Source organism: Strix aluco, chromosome 3, assembly GCF_031877795.1.
Source record: "Strix aluco isolate bStrAlu1 chromosome 3, bStrAlu1.hap1, whole genome shotgun sequence".
Classification (NCBI taxonomy): Eukaryota; Metazoa; Chordata; class Aves; order Strigiformes; family Strigidae; genus Strix; species Strix aluco.
Window position 1 is genome coordinate 31,459,522 of NC_133933.1, and position 24,627 is coordinate 31,484,148.

At 42.6% G+C, this 24,627-nt stretch overlaps 1 protein-coding gene across 1 annotated transcript in view; it reads left to right on the forward strand.

The window, feature by feature from the left end:
• The first annotated feature begins 953 nt into the window (after positions 1–953).
• Positions 954–24,627, forward strand: part of EML4 (EMAP like 4) — a 165,287-nt gene continuing 141,613 nt past the window's right edge. The window contains exon 1 of the mRNA XM_074818013.1: positions 954–1,156. Within this exon, the coding sequence (XP_074674114.1) occupies positions 1,132–1,156 (25 nt within the window). The 5' untranslated portion in view covers positions 954–1,131. The remainder of the gene's footprint in view (positions 1,157–24,627) is intronic.

Sequence of the window (24,627 nt, forward strand, 5' to 3'; positions counted from 1 at the left end):
TGCAATGGGTACGTAGCTTTTCCTGACCAAGGGGAAAGCACTGCATCACACAGCTTGATGATGTTGCTTAACATATGAAACACTGGCTAATTGATGAGATGGTAGGCAGCATGGCTGACTTGAATTTCTGGTTCTACTTTCTATTTTCCCTCCTCACCAAGCACATGGCTGGAAGTTGCAGGAGGCAGCAGGGAGCCTGGCTGACTGGAAGCGGAGGGAGAAGTCGCCTGTACAAAGCTGCAAGAAACATAAGGTTACAGAATTGACAGTTCCTCCGGTTTAATATCCAGCGAAGAAAAGCTTCCCCAAAGTAGTTTGAACGAACGTTTTTGGCCTAATCTAAGAAAATCTCTGTTTTGATTGCTGGGATCATTATATTAAATCGCCCAATTAACCCTCCCACAAACTGCCCGAGAGTATAAACTTCCGAACGCACATCGCGATGTTACTCCTAACCGGCTTATCCTGCAGAAGGTGTGCTGGCACAGACCGGGGCCTGGCACCGGTCCCGCCCGGTGCCGCCACCCGAGAGCTGCGGCAGGCAGCCCACCGCCTGTGCCGCGCCCACCCCCCCTCCTCCTCCCCCCCCCCCCCCTCCTCCTCCCCCCCCCCCCCTCCTCCTCCCCCCCCCCCCCGGGAGGCCCTTTGCCACCCGCGCTCCCAGCGCCGCGGGCGAGCAGCTGCCCGGGCCGTGGCGGCGGCGGCGGGGGACCCGCAGGCGGCGGGGGCCGGGGACTGCCGGCCGGCGGGGGCCGGGGCCGCCCGCAGGGGAAGCGGCGGCTGCCAGGGCGGGCGGAGTCGGAAGCACGACAGCGCGGGGCGCTGGGGCGGCGCTGGCGGCGGCGGGAGGAGCTCGGCACTCGCTGCCGTGCTGGGTCGCGGCGCAGGGACGGAGCCGGGCAGCGCCGCCGCCGGCCCCGCAGCAGCAGCAGCAGCAGGAGGAGGAGCCGCCGGAGCCGCCTCCCGCCGCCGCCGAGCGCGGGGAGCCGCCGGAGCCGCTGCCCCGGGGCGGCTGGTGAGCGCCGGGCTGCGGCGCCGCCGCCTGCCGCCGCTCCGCGGGTGAATGAACCTGTCCCGGCCGGCGACGGCGGCTTCGCCTCGGGCTGCGGCACCGGCCTCCCCCCACACAAAATGGACGGTTTCGCCGGGAGTTTGGGTGAGCGGCGGCGGGAAGCGTGAGGGAGAGGGCGGGACGGGACGGGACAGGGCGAGCGTGCCGGCAGCCGCCTGCCCGCCCGCCCTGCCGCGGGGCCGGGGGCGCGCACCTGCGGCCGGGGGGGGGGGCCGGCCCCGCCGGCGGGGGCTCGGCTGGAGCCGCGGGGGCTCGGCTGGGGCCGGGCGGGCGGCGGGGACCGGCCCGGGGGCGACGCGGTGCTGGGGCCGGGCCGATGCGTGCAAACGCCGCCCGCGGCGGGAGGGAGGGAGGGAAGGGAGGGGATGCCAGCGCGAAATCTGGTCAGCTTCAAACCATCTGTTGCGAGAGCCCCGGCTGCACTTGCCTCCTTTGTTCTTCCCTCGCCGTGGGCTTGCGCTTCGTCCGAGTTAGTTGCTTGGGCTGTTGGTTGTGGTTTGTTTTGTTGTTGGTGTTTTTTTTTTTATTTTTAATGTTACGATTTTATTTTTCGTCCCTCCCTTTTGCTCCGGGGGTGGGAGGGTCCCCGACCGGGCGCCGCGGGCCTGGGTGCCGCTGCGGGAGCCCCGGGAGCGCCGGTGCTGCGCTGCCCCGGCAAGGCGAGGAGCAGCTCTGCCCGTGGCCCGGCCCGGCCCGGCTCCGCCGTGCTGGCTCGCACGCCGCGGAAGGTGGGAGCCGTGGCCGCGGCAGTGTCAGAGGCGGCGGGGGGGCGGGGGGCAGTGCTCGCCTTCCCGGTGGGCGCGCATCCCTCGGTGTGCCCCGGGAGCCCGCCTGACTCCCCGAGCGCCGGGTTCCTCTGCCCGCAGCTCTGGGGTGCGATCGCGAATGTTTACCGCTTGTTTAGCCGCACAGTCCCAGAAAAGTGGCAGGCTGCGTTCTCTTCAGTTCTGTTAAGGCTGCGGCAAATTGTCGCCAGTTTCTTTAAGAAAAAATACTTCGCCAGCCCGCTTTCTGAATGATTTGGAGGACAGACTGCATGTAGTATGAAGTCATCCTGATTAAAAGTGTGCATCTAAATGGAAGGGTTACAAAGCCTGTGCATTCCTGTGTATTTTCTGCAGCTTGTGCGGGTACCAGCGGTCCGAGCGTTCCCGTGCCGGGGGGTGCCTACCTGCCGCTCCCTCCCGGCGCCGCCTCTTCGCTCCCCGCGCCGCTGCAGCTGGGCAGGCATTTCGTGATCGAGCTCACTCCATCTTTTGTAGAAGAATAAATCTGGACCTCTAAAAATTAGATTAATTTGTTTTTACAGCACTCCTGTGAAATCTGTAATAATAGTGAATAGTTCTCAATTTTCTGGAAAAATTGACTCATTTAAATACTTCTGAGTGTGATCCTAACCTTTCAAGGTTTTTGAAATGTCAACTCCAGCATTTTGGGCACCTGTCCAAACCAAACTGGTGCACCGTAATTAACAGTACACTTTGGTAGTTTGGCTCTTTGCCTGATACGCTCGCCTTGCTCAAGTAACTTCCATGGTCATTTTATATCCGACGATCAAAAAGCGAGGCACGGAGGAATTGTACAGGTTCTGTTCCCAGTTTTCAGAGGAAAGATTGTGCCTGTGGGTGACATATGCAAATGAGCCACGGTTAATATTTATGAACCTCTTTACCCAGTAGTGGAACTGATCACCATATCAAAGGGCACCGATATTGCTTTTAACTCATGCGGTATTGGCCGCGCTGAGGTCGGTATTTAGAAATAACCGTTTTCTGTTGGAAGTGGAAAAAAACCTATTATTTTGAAATAACAGAGCATCATTTTCCTGTGCGGAGGTTGCCGGCTGAGCAATGGCGCGGGCTGGTTGGGTGGCCCAGCACCTTGCTCTTTGGAGCATCCCGCTTGCCTTATTAAGGGAGGCTCCATCTGGACCTTTAATTTGTTTTGCTGTTTGGTCGGGAAGGCACTGTAGTTTTATTAGAATTTAAAGAAGATTAAACTCAGCTCAATCTTTTCAACTGTGTATCATGATATTCACTGTTAGTTGGCCTTTGATTTTGTTTTTATGGCAAGCACTGGTGCATGGTGGTTTTCTGGACTTGGCCTGAGGAGAGAGCATTCCAGAATCTTTAGCTTTGAAGTATGAAACTTGATTTGACTTTCTTATTTTCAGGTTTGAATCGTGCTGCTTAGTCCTCTTCTATATTTATAATCACTTGTTGGTCGCTTTAGCTGCTAACAAGCATGTAGTGTTCACAAAGATGTGTGAATTGTCCTGACTTCTTTTTTTTAAACATCTCTAATTAAAATCTAATGGCTTGAATTTAATTAGCTGTCTGCTAAACGTCTTTTAGGAAGGCCATAAATTAATGTAATTTAGAATGAAATGCAAAAATTAATTAAAAATATTGTTGGCAAAACTGTGCTATCTATGTATGTGCATGCTCTACCAGTCAAGCAAGCTTATTAGAGAGCAAGTTGTCCTTTTAATGCCTTTTGTCATTATCTGGAAGGCAGAATGTTATTACAGATTGTGCCCTCCAGCACAGGCAGAAATACCTTCTTACATGTCTCTTGTAGTTGAAAATACTTCGCGCAGCTGTTTTCTTTTGGCTTCCGTATTGAAATTTTTATGAGAATAAACAGATGAAAGAAACCATTTTATATGTAATTTAGAAAATTGTTTCAGTTATTGGTTTAGTAAATGCTTATGTAGCACTCTACTTAAGAGTATACAATTACTGTATACAGTAAAAAAAAAAATCTATGTAGGATGAGTTAACTTGCACAGCCGGTGCACTTGCACAGAAATAGGTATTGATTTACTCTTTTGATAAAACACTGAGTTATTTCACATTTGCTGGGACTTCAGTAGCTTTCGAATATCACCAGTAGCAAAGAGGTTATTGAATCCCATTTATTGTCTCAAGTAGGATAGTCATACCTTGCATTTGGACATTTCCAACACGATGGTTGTCAGAGGGCTCAATGGATTTTGGCCACCTGCTTTTTCAGGTGCATCCCTTGAAGTGAAAGAGTGTGCTTCTGAATGGGAACAAGAAGTCCAGGAACTTGGACTGAGCGCCTGGGCTCCTGCCTCCTGTGCCCTGGCCGAGACAGGAGCACAGCATGGATGTCTGGCTCTGGCTCTGCCAGGTTCTCTCCCGTCTTAGGGTACTGTTCAAAACAACCTGAAGGCGGCATCTTCAGGGAAAACAAAACACTTAATTCCACCACAAGAATCAAGCAGAGAGTTCTACCAAACAGAAAGCCCATGTGGGAAATAGTACAGCCAAGCCTGTCGGTGAGGGTCATCCTGCTTTAGCCTGCTCTCCTCTTGGTGCTGCACCATGGCCCCATATATCTTCCACCCTCACATTGGTACCTGTGAGCCCATGGTTCAGAGATGCCCATCAGAGAGGCTGCAGGACTGTAGGAGACTGACAGTTTTGCAGCAATAATTTTGATTTTTACATATCATCGTGGATTATATTAATTTACAGCCTTCCTGCTCACCCCAGCTGTTTTGAAGAGTTTCTGTCTAAATTTGCTCGTTAGAGGGTAGGAGAAGTGGGACAGGTGGTGGGAGGGAAGTGGTAGGAGGCCTTGGCTGAGGGTAGGTGGGACGTGGTGGCACTGTGTATAGCTGACAGCTCTTGGGTTGGCTCTGCTGTGTTGTGAATCTGCTGCAGTGTGGAGGGTGATGCCTTTCTTGGGCCTAAAATGTAACTTTCTGGTGCACCTAATGTCTGCCTTCTCCTGAAAGGTGTCTCAGAGTGCTGTCTTAATATGAAGCATTTGTCACACTGTCACTTCTCTGTGGCACTTCTTAAGGTGTTCATTTATCTTACTTTCTGTAAGGTTAATTGGCTAAGGCATGAGATCCACTAGATTTAGGCTTATGAAGAGGAAGCTGTGACTGACTGCCTGAGGCTGGTAAAGGGTGCTCTTTGGTGGACGGTTTTCCATTGCTTTTAGCCGTCTCATTGTTTTCCCTTCTGAGTAAGCTGCTGCTAATTGAGCTCTGTAACAATAACTCATTGTAAACAAAGATATGGAAGCATTCATCAGATTATGTTAAAAAAATGACTACAGCTGTTTCCAAGTTTGTCACCAGCATATGATAACAACATGGTATAAAGCATTTCGATAGGACTCTCTCCAGCGATGAGGTCTGTGGCAGAATAGTAGCTCATGAAAACAAATGAAGAAGTCTCAACTTCTGAATTCTAACCATGGGTTTTGTGCAGCTGTACAGGATGCCCTGAAGCTTAGAAGTAGTCTTTATTGGAAAAGTCACTATGATTGAAAATATTTTCACAGAGAAATTAAAATCAATCTCTTCTTCAAATCTCAATCAAGCAGAATAGGTTTTTTTTAAAGAAAAGAATAGTTGAGTTTATGCATTTTTTTCAGAGAAATAGAAGGCAAAGGAGAACTGTAACGACTAAGTGGAGACCAATGTTTTGCTCTGCTGTTGATGTTATTGGAGGGAGAACTGGAGAAATAATACTCATTTTTTCATTTTATATAGGATCTACATATTGTGTTACTGAACATGTACTGCTACTATGTATACTGTGTACTTCTACAGTGTATGTACTAACCACTTACTGGAGGGTTGGCATGTAGGTCAGTTCCTAATTCCCCCCCCCCCCCCATTTCTTTTACAGGGTATTGTATTAAAGTGGTTGGGAAACTTTGCTGTTTCATAGGTATGTCAGGTCTGCATCGGGTAGCTACTGAGGCAGTGTTATGAGTATGTACTGCTTCTCTGCACTGGAAGAGCCAACAGTGTCTGTTGAACCTGTGGCTTTGCTAAAACCCAGTAAGTTGTCTTCTCTAAAGCCCCCCCTCCAGTGATGCACAGGCAGGTGTGCTGGATGGGTCAGGAGAGCTCAAGCAGAGAGAATCTTGTGGTCACCAGTGCTCTGAGCCTGGGGAGCATGTGTGCATCATGATTCATCTCTGGCTGGGTTCAGTACCAAGAAAAATGAGCATGTGGAATGACTAGCTACAGCAAGTTGGGGTATTTGTCATTTATTTGGGCTAGAATGTGAAGTTTTATGGTTGCCCGTCTAGACTGCAGAAGTGGCTGTGGTGCTGCACTACAATTGCTCATAGTGACAGCGAGTCCAACTTAATTAATGGGGCTCTGTTCGTGGGATCGCCGTGTGCTATTGTCAGTGTGCTAGTCTTCTTAAAAATAAAAACTTTGGCAGGACATCAGTCTATCCTGCCTGGGAAGGATGGCCTTGGTTGGTGCCAGGGGTGATTAAACTATAGGAGCAAAGAGAACAGGCTGTTTGCTTTAGAAACTCGGTGGTGGCCCACCTTTTGCTAAAAGGGTCTTTAGTTAATGGGCACTGAGGAGGAACCCTTTACTGACGAGGAACCCTTTGCTCTCTAGCCAGCTGAGAAGCAAACGATTGTGTGTTTAAGAAAAACAATCCTTTTTTTGCACAGAGCAATTGGCAATATTTGGCCTGCTTGTGAATAACACTCTTGCTTTTAAAAACAAAAAACCCCCAGAATCCCAAACACAGGAGTCTGTATTAGAAAGACTCTCTTCTCTCTCCTTTAGAAAGGCTTTTAATGCCTGGGATGCTGAGAAGAATTTTTGGCCTCACAGTGTGTTTTTCGTACTCTTTAACTGAATATTTTTGATATGGGAAGCAGTTATCTTACAGGATTTTCTCTTGCCTGAAGAACCTACTGTGAAAGGATTTTTCTTCTGTGCTTTATATCTTGAGGTATGCAAGAGGGAAAAAATTGGTCAGGAGCAGTTCTCTTTACAAACCCTCTGAAGCATCATTTTATTTTGTAAGTAGCATTATGTTGCTAATTGTGGTGTTAGTTATGTAGGGAGATATGTATGTCACTCCTTGCTCTTCAGAGTAGCTGCTTCCCTTCTTGGTGTGGTTTCTATCTATTATTGAGGTTTATTTTCTCCTTCTCTTTTTAGGTCCTTGCTAAATCTAATCCTTAATGAATATGATTTTAAGGCCAAGAATGTTGTTCCTGTTTTACCCACACATAATATAGTAGGAAGGGTGTTAGAGGGTAATTAATTTTATAGCACATGGCATGTATGATGACAGTGAAAGTCTCTGCTCTTGCTGGTGTTGAGCATTTCTAGTAGGGACATTCTTCTGTTTAAGGAGATGAGAAGCACCTGATAACTTTTTATAAGCTTCACTACCTTTTCAAGAAATCTTTCTGCGGTTCCTTACAAGCTCAGGTGGAGTCACTGCTCTTGTGGGTTTTCTTCTCTGTAAGCAAGTGAGCACATGCACCAACAATTTAAAAAGGAATGGTTTGCCTTTTTTTCTGTCATCTGCTTTTTTAAATGGATGCAGAATTTTGGTTTTCCAGGCTTTTCTTTCATCAGGTGCTGAAGGATGGATACCTGGAAACACCATGTGGTTATGTACAAGCTCTTCTGAGAGTTTTGAGTCATCTTCCGGAAACACACATGCATGCACTCAGATTTAAAAAGGCTATGTTCATGGAGAAGCTTGCAGTTTGAGCTGATAATTCAGTCAGTGGAAGTAAATGGGTGGTGCTGCTGGAGGGGTGGGATGTGAAGAGACACCAGAGTCATTAAAGGCCTGAGTTTATTGCTAAATCTTGGAACATATGAAATGTTTTTCTTTTCTGGTTTTGCCTTTTTTTTTTTTTTCCCCTGGTTTTTGTTTTTCTTTTCTAGCTCCTTCCCATTCTCCTTTGCTTCTTCCTTTCATTTATTTTTTTTTTTTCTTTTTGCTCCATGTTGTAAGTATTCCTGCTACATCCCATCAGTGAGTACTACAATATTCTTAAACTTTCTGCCCTGAGATTTCTTACTGAGTTGGATGAACTAGGGTTTTTTTAATTAGTTTTTTGATTGTTTTGCCTCTCAGTGGGTTGTCCCTTCTGCTTATCCTCAATAGTTTCAGCCTAACTTGTTTACTAAATATAGCTGTGTCTTGATGTTCTTTAACTGCTGGTTTCCCGACTACTCTCCTGACTTTCTGCTGTCTGTACTGATCTACTTTACATAACAGTGCTGTTCATTGGGAAGGACAACTTTTTTTTTAGCAGGTGTTGAGGATCAAGTTTCTTTGGTTGGTGGTCTACACTGCCTTTGTGCCCCATCTAATGATGTGGATTGTGTGCTCTTGCAGCTTTTAGGCAAGATACTTTTGAGTGTAAATCTGTTTTATTGTAGAAGTTGGCTTACTATTTGTATTTAAATAAATTTTCCTTAGCTTTCTGGAGCTGCTTGCACATGTGAGGGACTTAGGCATAAGAACAGTGCAATGGAAGGGGCAAGAGATGAAGTAACACAACTATGCTCTATAAAGAGTTACAGTATATTTTGGAGAGGTACAACTATCTTGGATTTCAGATGTTGTATTAAATTAAAGAAAAATACGCGCTGTTGTCTGTTGCCTGATTCTCTCTTGCTTCACTGAAGCTCAGCTCATAGCTGTGAATGCAGTGCTCCAGCCTGGAGTTGGTTCCCACTTTTCCTGCCAGTTTCGTTGGGCTTAAAAAAAAAAAGGGGGGGGGAGGAGGGGCTGAAACCAAACTGCTTTATATTTGAATGTATTTTGGATTTGTGTAAACAGTTTTAATGCATCAAGCTAAATTGGCAGGCTTTCATAATCCTCTGGGAAAATTGGGAGTTTGAAACCCAGTGGATAAATTAAAGTCACAAATGCTTCTAAGCCCCAGATTTGGCTCCCTAAAGGGACGCTGTAAATTAGTTAGGCCTAGAAATGTGGTTTAGTTAAAGTAAATGAAAATGCTTTTTCATGAGAACTTTATAATTTTAAAGACAAAAGAGTTGGATTTCTTTATCCTGAGTTGAGGGCACAAAAGCAAAAAAATGGCTATTAACAGGAGAAATTTATATTTGCTGTCCAAACAAAAGAGGTAATGATTTCACCACTTTTTATGGTTTTTAATGAAATTACGACATAAGGGTAATAGAAATTTTTTAAATGCTTAATTTCAGTCAGTGGCTGAGGTCAGCAAGCCCTCACATGTATAACTAAATTAACAATCCCAAATATATGTAAAATGTAGGTAGAACTATTAGTTTGCTTACGGTTTACTGTATGTTACATTTTTTTCCTCTTTTTGAGAACAAAAGAAAGATGTCGCTTTTACGTCAAGGTTCTGATGAGCTTTGCGCTCATCACTGTACAAAACAACAGCAGTAGGGTGGGCTTGAGTTTGTTTCCTTCCCCCTTATTCACAGTCACAAGCAGACCATGCCATTTACTTAAGAGGTTTCCTGTTGTGTGCATTATATGGATCTTTAGTTAATTAGACTTCTGGATTTCATTGGCAAGCTCTGGTTAAAAACGGCAGAATAAAGCCCAATCTTGCGGGTTCAGTTTTTGAGGATGGACGTCACCTCCCCAAACTGACTGGTTTTTTTTAGACTTTTATTATACATGTTACAGTACCTCTGGCTTTTATAACTAGTAGACAAACTTTGGAGTGACTTTGAATTGTAGACGTAATCCTTTAGGTAGGGCATGGCTGACTGAATTCCTTTCTAGGAGCAGTAGATACTGGAAACCTGACCATGTAGAATGGAAGGAAGAATATTGCTGTAAGAGATTTCAGGTTTGAAGAAATGTGACACATTTCTGGTTTGATGTAGCTGTGGTGGACTCGTGCATTGAGTTGAGCAGTTCTGACATGACTGCTGCACAACATACATCTGGGCTTCTCTGGGAGCAAAGTCCACTTCAGATGTGTTAATGTGATTACAGCTGTTACGGTTTGCGGTGGTTTTGGGTGCAAATTTCAGGAGAGCATTCCTAAAAATGTGCTTCTTGGTATTTCCAAAGAGAGGGGTGGAGAGGAGGAACCTTCAGTGGTAGGAACCGTAAATTAAACTCTTTCAGCTGCAAGAGTCATGTCAATACTCATGTCTGCATAGTATCACTTAGCTTTTCTAAACAAGAGCTCTAACAAGGAGAAAATGACAACTTTGTTTAGCTATGAAGTTCTGCATTGAACTGCTATCACCTCCTCTCCCGATATGTACTATGCAAATGCCATCAGAAGATCTAGCAGGAAATCAGTGGTTTGTGTGGCTGTAATGCTTGCTTTCTGAACTCTAAACATGTCCATTGAAGTCATGAGGCAAGGGGGACAACAATAACAAGAAGTCCAAATGCTTTGTTTTTTTTGTTTTTTTTGTTTTTTTTTAATAGGACAAGCATGAAAGAGGTCTGAGTTCCTATTGACAAGTTTGTGATAGCTGTAATAAGCACTGCTTTGAGTTGGTTTTAGACTTGTGTGCATTGGGATTGGGAATGGGGAGGATTTCTGCATGTCTATTTTTTAAACACTTGACATGTGGGATGGCATTTTTCCATGAAAATGATATGTCATATTTAAGAAAGATGATTTGTTGGTAGTGGTCTTCTCCAGATTTGGATTTTTTGCTGTATTTTCTATCATCTGTGACCATAGTATTTTCTGAAAGATGCTCAGAGGGGTGAAGCATGGGTAAGGCAGCAGTTAGCCTGTGACCATACTAGCAGACTGCTACAATTCTTGGACTGAATCCTCGTTAGAGGAGTGAATGTATAATTACTATGAATATCTAAGTTGCTTTGGTAGGTAGATATGGTAAAATGCTTGGGAGCTTGATTTCTTTGAGCTTATTCTTTACACTAAAGAGCCAGAGTAATAAGGCCATTTATTTAGCCAGTGTGGACTTGATGGTGGTATTCTTGATGTAAATGTGATTTTTTTAAAAAAAGTATTATTTTTTGAATTACAAATGTGTTAGGGGTGGTGTTGTTTCTATCTGTTAAAACTTTTATTTTAAATCGTTTTAACTTCTTTTTAATAAAAGTTAAAACTAAAAAAACTATCTTGTGCAAGTATTTAGCCTGAAGCTAAGAAATACCTGAAATCTTGTTCTGAGTTTGGTATGACTGTTTGTTTTCCAGGAAAAGCTTCCTGGAGGATATATGCCTTTTCTTCAGCATGCCTCCCAGGTTTTTTTCCTTTTGTTTCTAACCCCATACCAGAAATCTGTTGTAGCTGACATGGCTGAGGACTCAATTTCTGACAGGCCATGTTGGAGGGAATAGGAACTGCACAAAGATACCGTGTTGGTGCAGGATTTATGGTGCAAAGTGGTAGGCTGAAGGTGCAGTGTGCCCAGTGATGATGAGGACAGATCCAGTAAGGCAGTGTAGTATAGGTATTTATATAATTCCTTGTGATTTCAGGTTCTGCCTAACAGCATAATATTCTTTAATTCTACAACTAGACCTGTGTTTCCTAACTTCCGTCAGCTAATGGAACTGGGTTCTCCCAATTTGTACTGTTGGTTTATTTTTTCTTTTCTAAAATTTTTTTCCAAGATATTTAGCCTTGATTTGTACTTCTTGTTTCAGTTCTGTTTGATTTTTAAAATTCTGTGTACATTCATGTATTATTGGTATTGTCAAGTTAATGGAAGCTATAGCTATGAAGCGTTTGGTGGCTCTATAAACAAAGAGGTAGGCAATCTGAGATATTTTCAGAGTAGCTTTAAAAAAGAAATTGCTTGTTTTCCAGTTAAACATAGAGGAAAATGGGTGTTATGCGTCGCAGTAGAAAACCGTAAGCAATTCAGATTCTTGGAAAAGTTTGGGGTTTTTTTCCGATCGTTTGATCTGGTTTACTGGTGTTTCATTAGAAATGATATTCCAATATGGTACTATTCCTGTGCTGTCTGCTAGTACAGCTAACCTGAATGGTTAGGTAAAAGCATTAAATAGGTGTGCATCCATATCCATTACTGCTTGTGTGCCTCTTCAGTTCTGGAGGTGAACGTGCTCACCAAGTGGCACCTGTATGGCTGGGTAACTGGGATGCTCTGTGGATTGTAAGCTAAGGAGTGTCAGCAATGTGCCTTTTCCAGGGGACTGCAGCACCACAGAAATGAATCATCTCAGATGTCTTGTGTGCGAGTGTGAGAGAGTTGGGAGCTGCTGCGTCAGGAGCTCTGTCCTCAGCCTGTGGTGAGCTTGGGAGGAAAGGATTGCTGGACCCCCAAGTGCAGTACTGCCTCAGGTTATGCATCTCCAAAATCTACCCAGCACCTTAGTAACTGTGTTACAAATTGATATACATTTTTATGATTTGACTTGAAAACTTTCAAAGTGTGGAGAGTACAAATAATTTCTATGTGAGGTTAACATCAGGCCTCAAGCTTTTCCATGCTAGATGGTTTAGATGCAAAGAAAATGGATCTAAGCTTGCAGTCTGCAAATTTATAAACCCCGATGTTTAGAACAACTGCAGCCAAGAACTGAAAAACAATCCAACGTTATTCATGATGTTGAAAAATATATACTAGAAGTTACTGTTTAATTGTAGAGTGGTTTGGGTTGGAAGGGACCTTAAAGACCACCTAGTTCCAACCTCCCTGCCATGGGCAGGGACACCATCCACTAGATCAGGTTGCTCAAAGCTCCATCCAATGACAAATTTAATTCTAAAACAGACTTCCAGTTTTCATTTTTAGATGCCAAATTTGTAGATGTTAATAGCTGTTAGTTATTTAAATAATGTTGCAGATGCAAGCTTTTGTTTTAAGATGCATCATATGGAAAGGACCTATTTGTAGCTGATGACTGCAAATACACCCTATGAGTTGCTTAAAGACTTAAGTGTAATAAAAGTCTTGCTGTGATAGCACTGCACAAGTCTTACTGTGCTAGCTTTGGAGAGAGGAAGTGGGGAAAAATACTGGTGCAGGTTAAGGAAGTTAAATATTCCAGGTAATTGGCCTCAATTAATTTTTCAGAACTGTTAGGTACATAGAGTGCATGGTCTTTTGAGTGTCCTGGTCTTTTGAGTGTGACCATTTAATACATTTGGATTTAATATTTGCAAGAGTCCTAGCTGTAAGAGGGGGTAGCTCTTGTTATGCTGTTGCATGCCCTTCTGGTCTTGTAGGCCAAACATCTTTGTCACTGTGGGTCTTGCAATTATTTGGGGTGTGTTTTGGACAACTTATTTGAAGATAACTTGATGTATGGTTCTACTTTCCACTCTAATGCTATTTAAGTAGAGAAATGGGATCCTGTGCTTTGGTGCATCAGTAAACATCCTACTAAAAGTTCTATTTAAAAATTATTTCCAACTAAATCCTAACTCTACTTGGCTTTTTTGTTTCTTTTTCTGTGCCAGGTCAGCAATGATTTATATGATATTAACATGTTAGTTTCTGCTTACCTGATTTTGTGGGCCCTTTTGCAGTAATACTGCTTTTTCATTGGGATAATTTGTCAGTGAGTTGTATGGTATTGGGTGGGACTTAATCTGGCATCCTGTTTTCTGAACTGAGATGAGAGACAGGTTTTTTTAATATCATAGAATACCATGTTGGAAGGGATCTCAAGCATCAACCTTTCTTGGCAAAAGCACGATCTAGACAAGATGGCCCAGCACCCTGTCCAGGTGAATCTTAAAAGTGTCCAGTGTCGGGGAATCCACCGCTTCTCTGAGGAGATTATTCCAGTGGGCAATTGTTCTCATTGTGAAAAAAATTTTCCTCTTGTGTCCAATCAGAATCTCCCCAGGGGTAACTTGTACCCATTATCCCTCATCTTTTCCATGTGACTCCTTATAAAAAGGGAGTCTCCATCTTCTCTGTAGCTACCCTTTAAATACTGCAACATGATGATAAGGTCTCCCCTAAACAGTCTCTTCTCAAGGCTGAACAAATCCAATTCTCTCAGCCTTTCCTCACATGGCAGGCTTCCCAGTCTTTGATCATCTTTGTGGCCCTTCTCTGGACCCTCTCCAGCCTGTACACATCTTTTTTTTGTACAGTGGGACCAAAACTGAACACAATATTCCAGGTGTGGCCTGGCAAGCACTGGGTAGAGTGGGAATATGACTTCTTTATCTCTGCTGGTGATGCCCTTGTTGTCTTTCATTGCTGCTGCAGCACACTGCTCGCTCATATTGAGTTTGTTGTTCACCAGGACCCCCAGGTCCCTTTCCAAGTTATCTGAGTGTTAAGCAGATTTTTAATCATTCATTTTGTATGTGTGTGCCAAGCTTGTGGTTCTGCTACAAAAAAGGGTTTGTATGTGTGTATTGTGCTTTGCTCTCAGAGCAATATATACTTGCAAGAGTATTTAATTTGAATTTTAATAATCAAACGTTGAAGTGGTCATCCGCCTCACCATGAAGAGTGTAAGCTGTTTACTACTGTGTTAAGGTATTTCAAAACACATGTATGTAACGGTTGTAAGCTGCGCAAGCAGCATCTCTTTCTCTGTACCTGCAGAAAGCCTTACAGCTTGATGTGTGACCTGTCCCTGAGTATGGCTGGAGCTGTAGGAGGGAGGGGAGGCTCTGAGCTGCTGGGTGAGCACTGCTGTACCTCTGTGCTCTGAACCCAGGGCACTTGCCTGAGACCAGCCTGTTGTTTTGTGAGTGGGAGGAGATTACTTAGTGCATTGAGCAAGAGTGTCTCTAAATGAAGTGCAAACCTGCAGCTTCCCCCTGTACGGGGAATCACTCAGCGTTTTTTCCTGTTGCTTTTACAGGGGGCTTGGACCTTTGATGCCCCTGTATTCAGTCCGTTTTCTCCCATGTATTCGTCAGGTCTTCTATTTTAGGTCGTACTGAAAGTGTGGGCCACCAAAGAGTTAAACATCTGTCCTTTAATTCAGGTATTTATGGGTTGTAACCTATCCATTTGAAACGCCGTCTATGCTGAAGTCAACCGTAAATCAATAAAGATCAATAAAGTGTTGACAGAGTGGAGATTGTACCTATTGTCCATTCCAGTCCGTGTCCTGCTCCAGTTCTCTGAGTTTTCTCCTCTCGGCACAGGGAGTCCCTGTTGGCCTTTGTGCCCGCAGAGCTGGGTACAGCTCACTTCCCCGAAGCCTCACAAATTCAGGGTAAAGGCTGCAGAAAGGTAAAGAGAGGAGGTGATGTCTGTGCAGGTGAGGCTTGAACCCCAGGTGGGACTTGACTTACTTGATCATCCTCCCCCTCTCCCCCCTCTCAGTATATCGAAATACGGTGATTTTGAAACCTTCAGAAATACAAAAATGAGAACTATGGTTTGTGTGCTCTCTGGTTATCAGTTCAGTTATTGCCTAGCTAAATAATATGCAGGTATGTGTGTAGGAGTTCTTGCTAACATGCTTGTAATTATCTGCGTTTACGTAATTATTATTTGCAGTAGAAATTTCAATTTCCTGTTCCTATAGCTATAGCAGCTTTACCAGCAAAAGGGCTCTAACTTGGCTGTTGTTTTTATGAATTAATGGCAACATTTGCTGTTTGCTTTTCATAGACCACAAAGGGACTTTTTTCCAAAGCTATATATAAAATGATAAAGGGAATTACGAGAAAGCAAAAGGGAATTGACAAGAAAGCATACATAGAGTATTTGCAGCATATATCATGTATTGTATTTATTGGTATGTGAAGATTTGTATTTGATAGTGTCACTTACATCTGCCTTTCAACCTTTAGTTGAAGTTAATTTAAACAGATAAAACACAAATAGTCCTTATTTTTGTTTCCAGAACTAATTGGGAAGTTTCCAGACTCTGGTGTGTGCTTATATATACCACCACCACCTCCCCCTGCCCCCTGGTTTTATTTAAAGGGACTGAAGTCTGGTCTTTTTTAGTTCATAACTGAACATTTCAAAGAATGCCATTACAGTTTGTTCTGGACCTGGTAATATCTTACATTTTCAGCAGCATCTACAACAGGTCTTTTTAATTTCTACAAAAACTGCATAAAATCATTACATAGTGCTCCTGTAATCTCATTAAAGTATATATGCATTCTTCAGTTGAAACATTTCTATTGCATTATATAGCCCTATTTTTGGGTACTTTCTGTATGTATGATTAATACATGTTTTAGTTTCTTTTCAATGTTATTGGGTCTGAATTATGCATTGCAGTATGTATTTTGATTTTGCAGAACTTTTAAGCTAACTTTGAAGTAGCTTTTTTCCTTTTTGCCATATTGTTATCTACAAGACTTTTGCATACAATGTGTGGATTAAAACTCAAATACCTTCACATTTAAACTAATTGGCAGGTAAAAGAAGATAGAAATCTTTACTAGAAAGAAGTGACTTTCCTAAGATGAACAAGAAGCTACATTTTGGCAACCAACTCTTGTGTACTATCATATGATCTTTGTGTATGTATTTTTAGAAGAAAAATGGGTAGGGTTGATGTCATCTAAGAGTTGCCTGTTCACTCTTAACTCTTCTTCATCAGCTTAATTGCCCTGGGATGTTTTGGACTATTGAGTTGCAGTACTGGCTGAACAGCCTTGGGTACTGGCTTCTGCTTTTGATCTGCATCATTCTCTGTTGTGGAATGGAGGTGAAATAACCATTTCATAGTGTTTTTCATCATCTGTTTCATTAGCTTTGATGTGTATGTGTTAATGTCCCCTGTCCTGTGCAGTGCCTGGTACATGTTGTATCCGATGTTTTCCTCTACACTCTGTGAGGAGTGACTGGTTGGTGGCCTTGAGCCACGTGCTACCCTTGAACACCGTCATGCTGGGAAGCAGAGCTGGGTCCCTGCTGGGGCTTGGGGTAACCCATCTGGGGGAAAACCCTTGAGGTGTTGCTCAAGATGAAAACCATCCCTGTGGCTGTTTGCTAATCCCACTGCACATGTGGTCCTAAGTGGTGTCTGGGGAAGCTGGAGACGTGTTGTGCGACAGCAGAGACTTCTGTGTACTTGCACAAAATAGGGGTAATGTTAATCATCAGATATTAAATGCAGGTTTGGCTTGCTGTCAACAAGCAGTGTTGTAGCGGGGAAGGGAAAGGCAGACACCCGCCCCTGGAAAAAAGGCCTCTGATCAGAGGCTGTGGGAGCCACCCTTGGCTACTCTCTGGGAAGTGTCACTGGGATGCTGTCAAGCTCAGCTGACTGGAGTGGTGCTCTGCAGAGCAACTCCTGTTTCTTCCTCTGGAGTTAGGCTGCCATAACATGTGCTCCTCACTATAAATACCTAGATTGTCCAACACTATATAATTTTGTAAAACTTCTCCTCCCACCCACAGTATCTGTATAGATGTTTTGTTGTAAGTTGTTTTTTTTTAAAAAAAATTTGTTCCTCGTGGGATACTCTTTTTCTGTTTTTCACTGACTGCTATTTAACTTCAAGTTTTTGCTGAAAAATTCTTGAGTTGGGTCCTGAGTATTTTTGCTGTTAGCCGCAAGGCTGCACTCTAGTCCTCCAAAAGGAGGCGGGGAGAGGTGACGATCATCCTGCCAGCATACTTGATGGCAGAGAAAAATGGTACTGCAGTCTTCCTTCACAGTGTCCTGTGCTGGGGAGAATGGTGGAAGTGAGATGCAATTTACATTTCTTTTTATAGATTAAAAATACATAAATTGTGAAATGGGGAGGCCGTCCATGCTGTCCCCAGCTGATGACTGCACTGCTGTTTATGTCCTGGCTTGGGATCCTTGACAGCATGTCCCCGACCTTGTGGTGGTGACAGAATGAAGTCATCCCTCAAACCTGGGGACCACTGTGATGTGTAGACAGCAGGGCTAGCACAGCTCTGCTCTGCAAATAATGCTGTTTGTCCAAATCTGGTGGTGCACAACATGCACCCTGTGTTCCCCTACTGTGCTTTTGGTTGTGACAGGCTATTTTATGTCATGTCACTCTTTTTCTAACCTGTGGCCTCCTCGGATGCTGACTTTTAACAGTTTCAGCATTACAGAAGTGGTTTTCTGTCTCCTGGAAGAAGCTGTTAGAATAGGTTTTAGCAATTTAACTTTGTGCTACATTAACCATCAATATTCTCTAAAGGGAAAACTGAATAATGTTGATGCGCCGAGAACCCGACGTGTTGCTGGGCTGCTTCCAGGGAGCTTAGAGCAGTAGGGTGCTGCCACTGCTGCACTGTACTGGCTATTCAGTCCAACAAGGACCTTTTCTTCAGTTATCTTCTAACCAGTACCATCATCCTTATTATGTTGGCTGCCCTGTGTCTTTCTTCTTTCCCTTCTTTCCTTCTTTTAATTTTGCATGTGTGTTTATGTACTAAAACTGTCAGGAAGACCATTTTCCATACTAGTATAACACTGAAGGTAGGTAAGTTTCTACTTGTTTTTAGGGACAGTTTACTCATAGCTTAGTGAATTAAGAAAATATTTTGTTGGTGTTTGTAAATAGACTCCTAGAGTTCCTGAAGGCTCTTACATTTGTGGGGTCGTTTTGATGTTTGGATTTTTGATGCTTGGATTCTTTTGTTTGCAGAATGGTTAATGCATTTTAAGGTAACTAATTATGGAAAAATAACACAACTCGTTTTTCCAAAATAGAGCTATGCTTTTTTAACATGTAACATACAATCTTATTTTAAATGCATTTACATTGGAGAAGAGTTATTTATACTGTAAGGTACGTTTCACTTCTTTGTTAATCATTACAGTTTGATTATTTTGTTTGACATGACTCATTTTTCCAAGGACTTTTATTGCAGCAATTACACATGTACAACAGGAAACCTAGAAGGAAGTGGAACATCAGATCACTGAAGATTCTGTGCTGCTTTTACAGCTAATTTTTATGTTTTGTGGTGTTAAAGTTAATGATTTCTTGCTGTGCGTGTTCTGTTTCACATGCATAGTGTATATTGTGTCTGCTTTATCACTGAGAATATTTTTTTTTGAACCCACACACGTCAACATAATTAGTAGGAAACTTATCTTTGGTTTTGTAATTGAACACACAGTTGCACTTAAGTGCTTTCTAGTGCTGCTTCTTTTGTAGGTCTAGGAAGTCATCTGTAGTAGCCATTTAAAATAGTTATGATTATCAAGAGGTAGTGCAGCTCTTCTGCTACATACTGTGATCTTGTTATTGCCATATGTTGTCTTCTACAGTCATTTTGCATTTCTCTTTCTGCTCCATTTTGAGTAAGCCTTAGAGAGGAGCTGCATATTCAGCAATTCAGCTACTTACTACCTACCAGAAAAAGCTCATTTTTAGTTTTGAGGCCGTATTTATAATGCTTTGGTAGGCCATTGCTTCTGTTTGTATGAAAACATTACAAAAAGTGTCAGCAACGGCAAACCAGATGGAGTCAAGTTCTGGTTGCATTTTTACTTATGTTCCCTTCTTGGTTGACGGATGATATGCTGCTGCCTTTGGGGCCATGCTTTGCTCTACGTGTGTAAGCTTGTCTGTGTGGTACTGTGCTGGACCCAAGAGGAGCTGGACCCAGTTTGGAGGTGTTCTCTGAAACTTGTGGCTCAAACCATATGGTGCATGAGGCTGTGTTGGAGGACTGCAGAGGGCTGGTGAGAGGCACCTCTGGCAGCAGAGGACAATGGGCTACCCAGTGCCGTTCAAGGAGAGGGTTCCTGAGCATGGCTCTCCTGCCTTGGGAAACAAAGGATTTTTTTTTTTTTTTTACTGGTGAGCTTTTACCAAACCCTTTTCAGGTGAAGACTGAATAATGGCTGCATTTGAGGGCAGAGGGATGAGGAAAACGAAAGGTGAGTGCTTAAAGTCCAAAGGATGTCTTGTATAAAATATTTAGGATTAGTTGTGCACTGTCAGCATGATAATGGGTACATTTCTGCAGAAAATCAGCTAATTAATGATTTGGGTTGCCAGACTAGATGGTTTACCCCATGGTAACTACTGTCTTGCATGTCCAGGGGTGGCAGAGGTAACTCTTCTCTCCTTTCAGTCATGCTGGAGAAACCCTCCAGTCTTTCTGAGGAGTTTTGAGACTGAGCCTTGTAGGCTTAGCTTTGCCCTCCATGAGGAGTCCAGGTGCAGGAGGCAGAGCCGGTGTAGTGTCAGCGCTGCTGTTGACCTCAATGGATCACTGTTAGTGGCTGTATAGGAGGTTACTGGGAGAATCAATTTGTCATCTTATCTCTGGAGGACAGAAGACATGGGTCTTGGAAGGGAGCGGGCAAGGGTGGTCTGAAACCTTGGTTTGGAAACTGTAGAGATAACACTGTGCCTCTGCCCTTTTGAAGAGCTCTTGAATTGGGGGAAATTAAAGAAGGTGCTGAGCTGTTGTACATGCCACCTGGTATGGCCAGCCTGTGGTCTGGTCCTCCTTTGCAAAGACCTGTCTATGTCTGCTGTGGAGCCTCTCTCTGCCAACGTGGTGAAGTTTGTTCACTTCTCACCCCAAAGCTGAAAATACCTTCTTGAGGCATGGCTGCAGGGCTGTTGCTGCAAGGGAGAAAAAACTACTTGGTATGGTGGTAGAGCAGTTGGAGAGCCAGCTGGATGCTGTTGAACATCCCTGTTCCTCTCTCCAAAACCTAGCAGCTTTCTTCTCCCTCTGTTCCTTTTCCTCCATTTCTTCTCTTCCTTCTTCTTGTCATGCCATCCTCAAAAGGGTGTGTGAAAAGAGAGACCAGGTGCTTCTATCTTGATAATGGATTTTCCTTTCCAAAGCCTTCTGAAAAAGATGGATGTGAAGCATTAGGCTATGTCATTGTGTAATCTGAAAAATCACATATAAACAAATATATTACTGGTTTTTGAACCAAGCAAACACCAATCTTGAATGCAGCTAATTGATATAATTATCCCACTTGATTATCATTATTTGTCTAGCTGTCCTTGTTAAGGCAGTTATACATATATTCCAGATGAGAAAATGTATTTTAATTTGGTTTTACTGTTGCTGTGTGCTAAAAGAAGAAATAAGCCAACCTAATTCAGGCTCTTAGCATGTATATGTTTTAGGGAAGAAGCCTCAAATTAATGAATTAATAACTTCAAGTTAATATTTTCTTTAAAGACCAGATTGCAAGCCCCATATTCTAAAGCTAGTATGTTGTGGAGCAGCTAATCATAAGAAAGGCAAATAAATATCAGATTACAGAATTTTTCTACATAAAAAATATGACCATATGTGTGTTTGAATAATTCCAGATGGAAGGCTGCTGGTTTATAATTTGTTGTTTTGGATTTAATTTCTTCATAATTTTAAATTTTTTTTTTGTAAACAGGCCAATCCATAGGTATATTACAAGCAGAAGAAAATAAAAGAATGCATTTGGTTTGCTAGGTGTATAAATCTAAACTCTTAACCTATCCATTCTTCCACCCCCCAACATTTTAGTTGCATAGCTGAGCTATCAGGGATGTGTCAAGTTTCGATTGGTTGTGTAGACCTTTCATACATTATCATTATGTAGTCCCGAAGTGATCGTATTTTACAGTATGATTATTTTTAAGAAGCATATTCAGATGCTTATCGAGAGTATTCCCAGAGTGAATGTTAAACCTTTCAAATAACAAAGTAAATATTTGAGAGAGTTACAAACCTCTAAAAAAAATACTATAATGGAAACTGTTTTGCAATGTTGGCTCTGGCTGCCAGCACAAGTGGACCCTACAGCTGCTTTTGAAAGAAACGTACTCTGAGAGCTTACCAGTTTATTCTCTTTAATGATTCCCTTCACAAAAAAAGAAAATTACTTTGTGTTTATCAGGTAATTTTAGAGACCCTTTTATTACAAAAGGAACCTTTGAAACAGGCATAAGCTTGGTTCATGTCAAAGGCAGTGGTTAAATATCCCATCTCAGTAACTGCAGCTGCATTTTCATCATCAGGTGAGAAAAATGCACTTCTAGGTTATAATTAATGAAGTTTTAATTGTTCCTGTGTCCGGTCACTTGGGACTCCCTTGCTTCAGGAGTGGTTCCTGGATCCTCCAGTGCTGTTAGCTCCTGCCCCAGGCAACTTGGTCATTCTCGATCATCAGGGGGAATGCCTGAACCATGTTTCAGGTCCTTATTAGTCCTTGTTTGCTTATTCTTTGTGATAAGGCACTAGGATATCCCAAGGTAATTCAGGATGATCATTGCAGTTCTTACTCTGCATGTCTATTTGTGTTTTCCTTGGGGGTTTTTTATTTACTACTTCCTCACACAGTTTTAACAGTATTTTGTAAGTCAGTACTGTAGGAAATAATAACTATACCCAAGTCAATAGATTCTTTATTTTTAATTTCACTTAGAGCATCACGTGGGGTCCATGCGTGACCTATTAATAACAGATGATGGGCTTGGCATCAGAAATGCCTTTTCATTTTCATCCTCATTTTATTTCTGCTGCCACAGTCAAACTTATGAAGCTTAAGAAAGGCTATGTACTGTATTTACTTCATGGCAGAGGAAGGTATAGGATTTAGTCTTGGCCATGACAATTCTAAAGTCAGAATATCTGGAAAACTCATTTTCATGGGTGAGAACTTTATCCTTCTTTTACTACTTCTTGAGGCTAAAAATATTGTTTATTGATTATTCAAGAGTCATGTGAAGTATAAAATAGGACTTTCAGAGCCTTGGGGCTTTTAAGCCTTTCTAAGCTTGTCCCAATGACTTTCAACTGGTCGTTAAGTAAAGACCTGTGCTTTGGTGAGGCATTAGATGTTTGTGTCTGCAAAATGTGTGTTTTCTTTCTGTAATGTAAGAAAGCAGAGTTCTGTGATATGTCCTTCTTACAATAAATATAAATGTGAATAAAATAGGAACTTTTTTAAAAAATCAGATCAATTTCAACCAGTGTTACAAGTATGTGTGATTCAAGATAAATCATCTTGATTTTTCAAGAAGCATCATCTTTGTGGAAAAGTGCAATTTGAGTAAAATAGCTTCTGGAGTACAGAACCTACTGTACGGTGCTATTTCTGAAATATCACTAGGAAAGAGGCCAGGATTAGAAAGAGAGCAAAATTTAGCAGTATGGAGGACTAGGATTGCTAACGGTAAGCAGTTTCTCATGCTTGTGACTGTACCATTTTTACACAGCAGTCCTTTAAAATGTTCAGAGGAAGGATAATGTGATATGTCTCTTTAGGCTCTAGTATTTCTGTGGTTATCTTTATCTGTGGTTTAGACTTTTTTTGGTTTGAATTCTGTATTTTAAAGGGTTTTGTCACTCTTCTATGAAACCTTTGCCCTGGCCCTTCAACATCTTAGATGAAAACAGTACTGTGCAGCTAGATATTCCTGTAGACTGGCTTCTATCTTGCTCAGTGTGTAAGTTTAAACATGTTCACAAGCCCTTGTGTCTAAGGAGGAGGGCATTTCCATGCAGTTGTTTTGAGAAACCAAGGAGTGAATGAGCTTTTGCAGTATTAGGCTTGTTTGCGCAGTTGCTGTTCTAAGAACCCCTCAGAAATGCTGCTTTGAAAATGAAATCCTACCTACTGTTCGATTTGTTTTGGAATTAAAGACAACTTATTTGGTGAGCAGTTAACCTGGAAAACTTGCCTTTACGTGTAAGGCTGGTTAACATGTATGGTGCAGTGTTCTTTGTGTGCATTTTTTTAGTTTTTAAACAGCTGATGTAGAAGCAGTGAGGCACTGTCTGGCATTTTTTAAGCTCTGTGATCATTTCTCTGCGTGAGGGTTTCAGGAAGACACTGTCACCACACCCACAAGCAGCTCCCTCTTCTCTGGGGACTCCTTTTCCTCGGATTTCCTATGGTGGCTGTGGGATTCAGCTGTTGAGAAGTATCTGTTTGACTCATTCTACGAGGTGACAGGATTTTGCTCCAGAGTCAGAAGCCCTTGAGCAAAACCATTTCAAGCTGACAAAATCAAGAGATGGGAAGCTGGTGGTGGTGGTGGGGGTGGTGTGTGCACCTAAAATCTTGGAGTAATTTGTGGTAGAAACTGTGTTTTGGAACAGAAATGTGTAGATTGCTCAGTTATGTCAGCACCAATTTTCTGTGCAGAGCATGAGGAAGATGCTGTGGAGTGGGTGCACAGACAGCTTAAAAAATGGCTGAATCAGTTACATTCAGTTTTCCTACAGCAAGTACCTTTGGGTGGAAATTGGGCATGAAGGGCACAGGCCCATGTGGAAGTAATTTGCTGGAGCTATGAGGAATTAAGATTTGGAAAAAGGAAAGGAGGTGCTCTAACAGGAGCTGCGGTTGCCTCCCCTGGTGTATCCTTCCACACAAACGGTGTTCCTTCAGGTGAATCGTGGGCTATCAGAGGGCAAAAGACAGCATTATATCTCAGACTAAACAGTTAAGCATTTAATTAATATACTGAATTAATCTATGTAAAACTGAAGATGTGTGGAGGAGAGGATGCATTAGGAGCTATTACAAGGCATTGTCAATGCATTCCTAAAGGGAGATGGCAGAGGTGATTTCTATTTGCTTTAAGTAGTAAAGATTAATTGAAGAAATACCAAACATTATTACAAATATGAGACCCATGCTGTCCTCTCCTGCAGAGCAAAATCTGTTACGTAATTATGGATTTTTTTTAATATGTAGTAATTTCTATGCTATGCAAATAGTATGTAGTCTCACTTCTCTATAGTCTGGGTTGCCACAGGCAATTGCAATAACCAAAATGTGTTGAAAGATAAGGTGATGCATTGCATAAAAACTAGAGTATTGTTGAATAACAAAACTTTGTGACACAGTTAATTTCTTCATAAAGAAGTTTCTCTGGGTTACTCAAAAAACATGCAATGGCTTCTGGCACAGATATATTTATAAATGGATAAT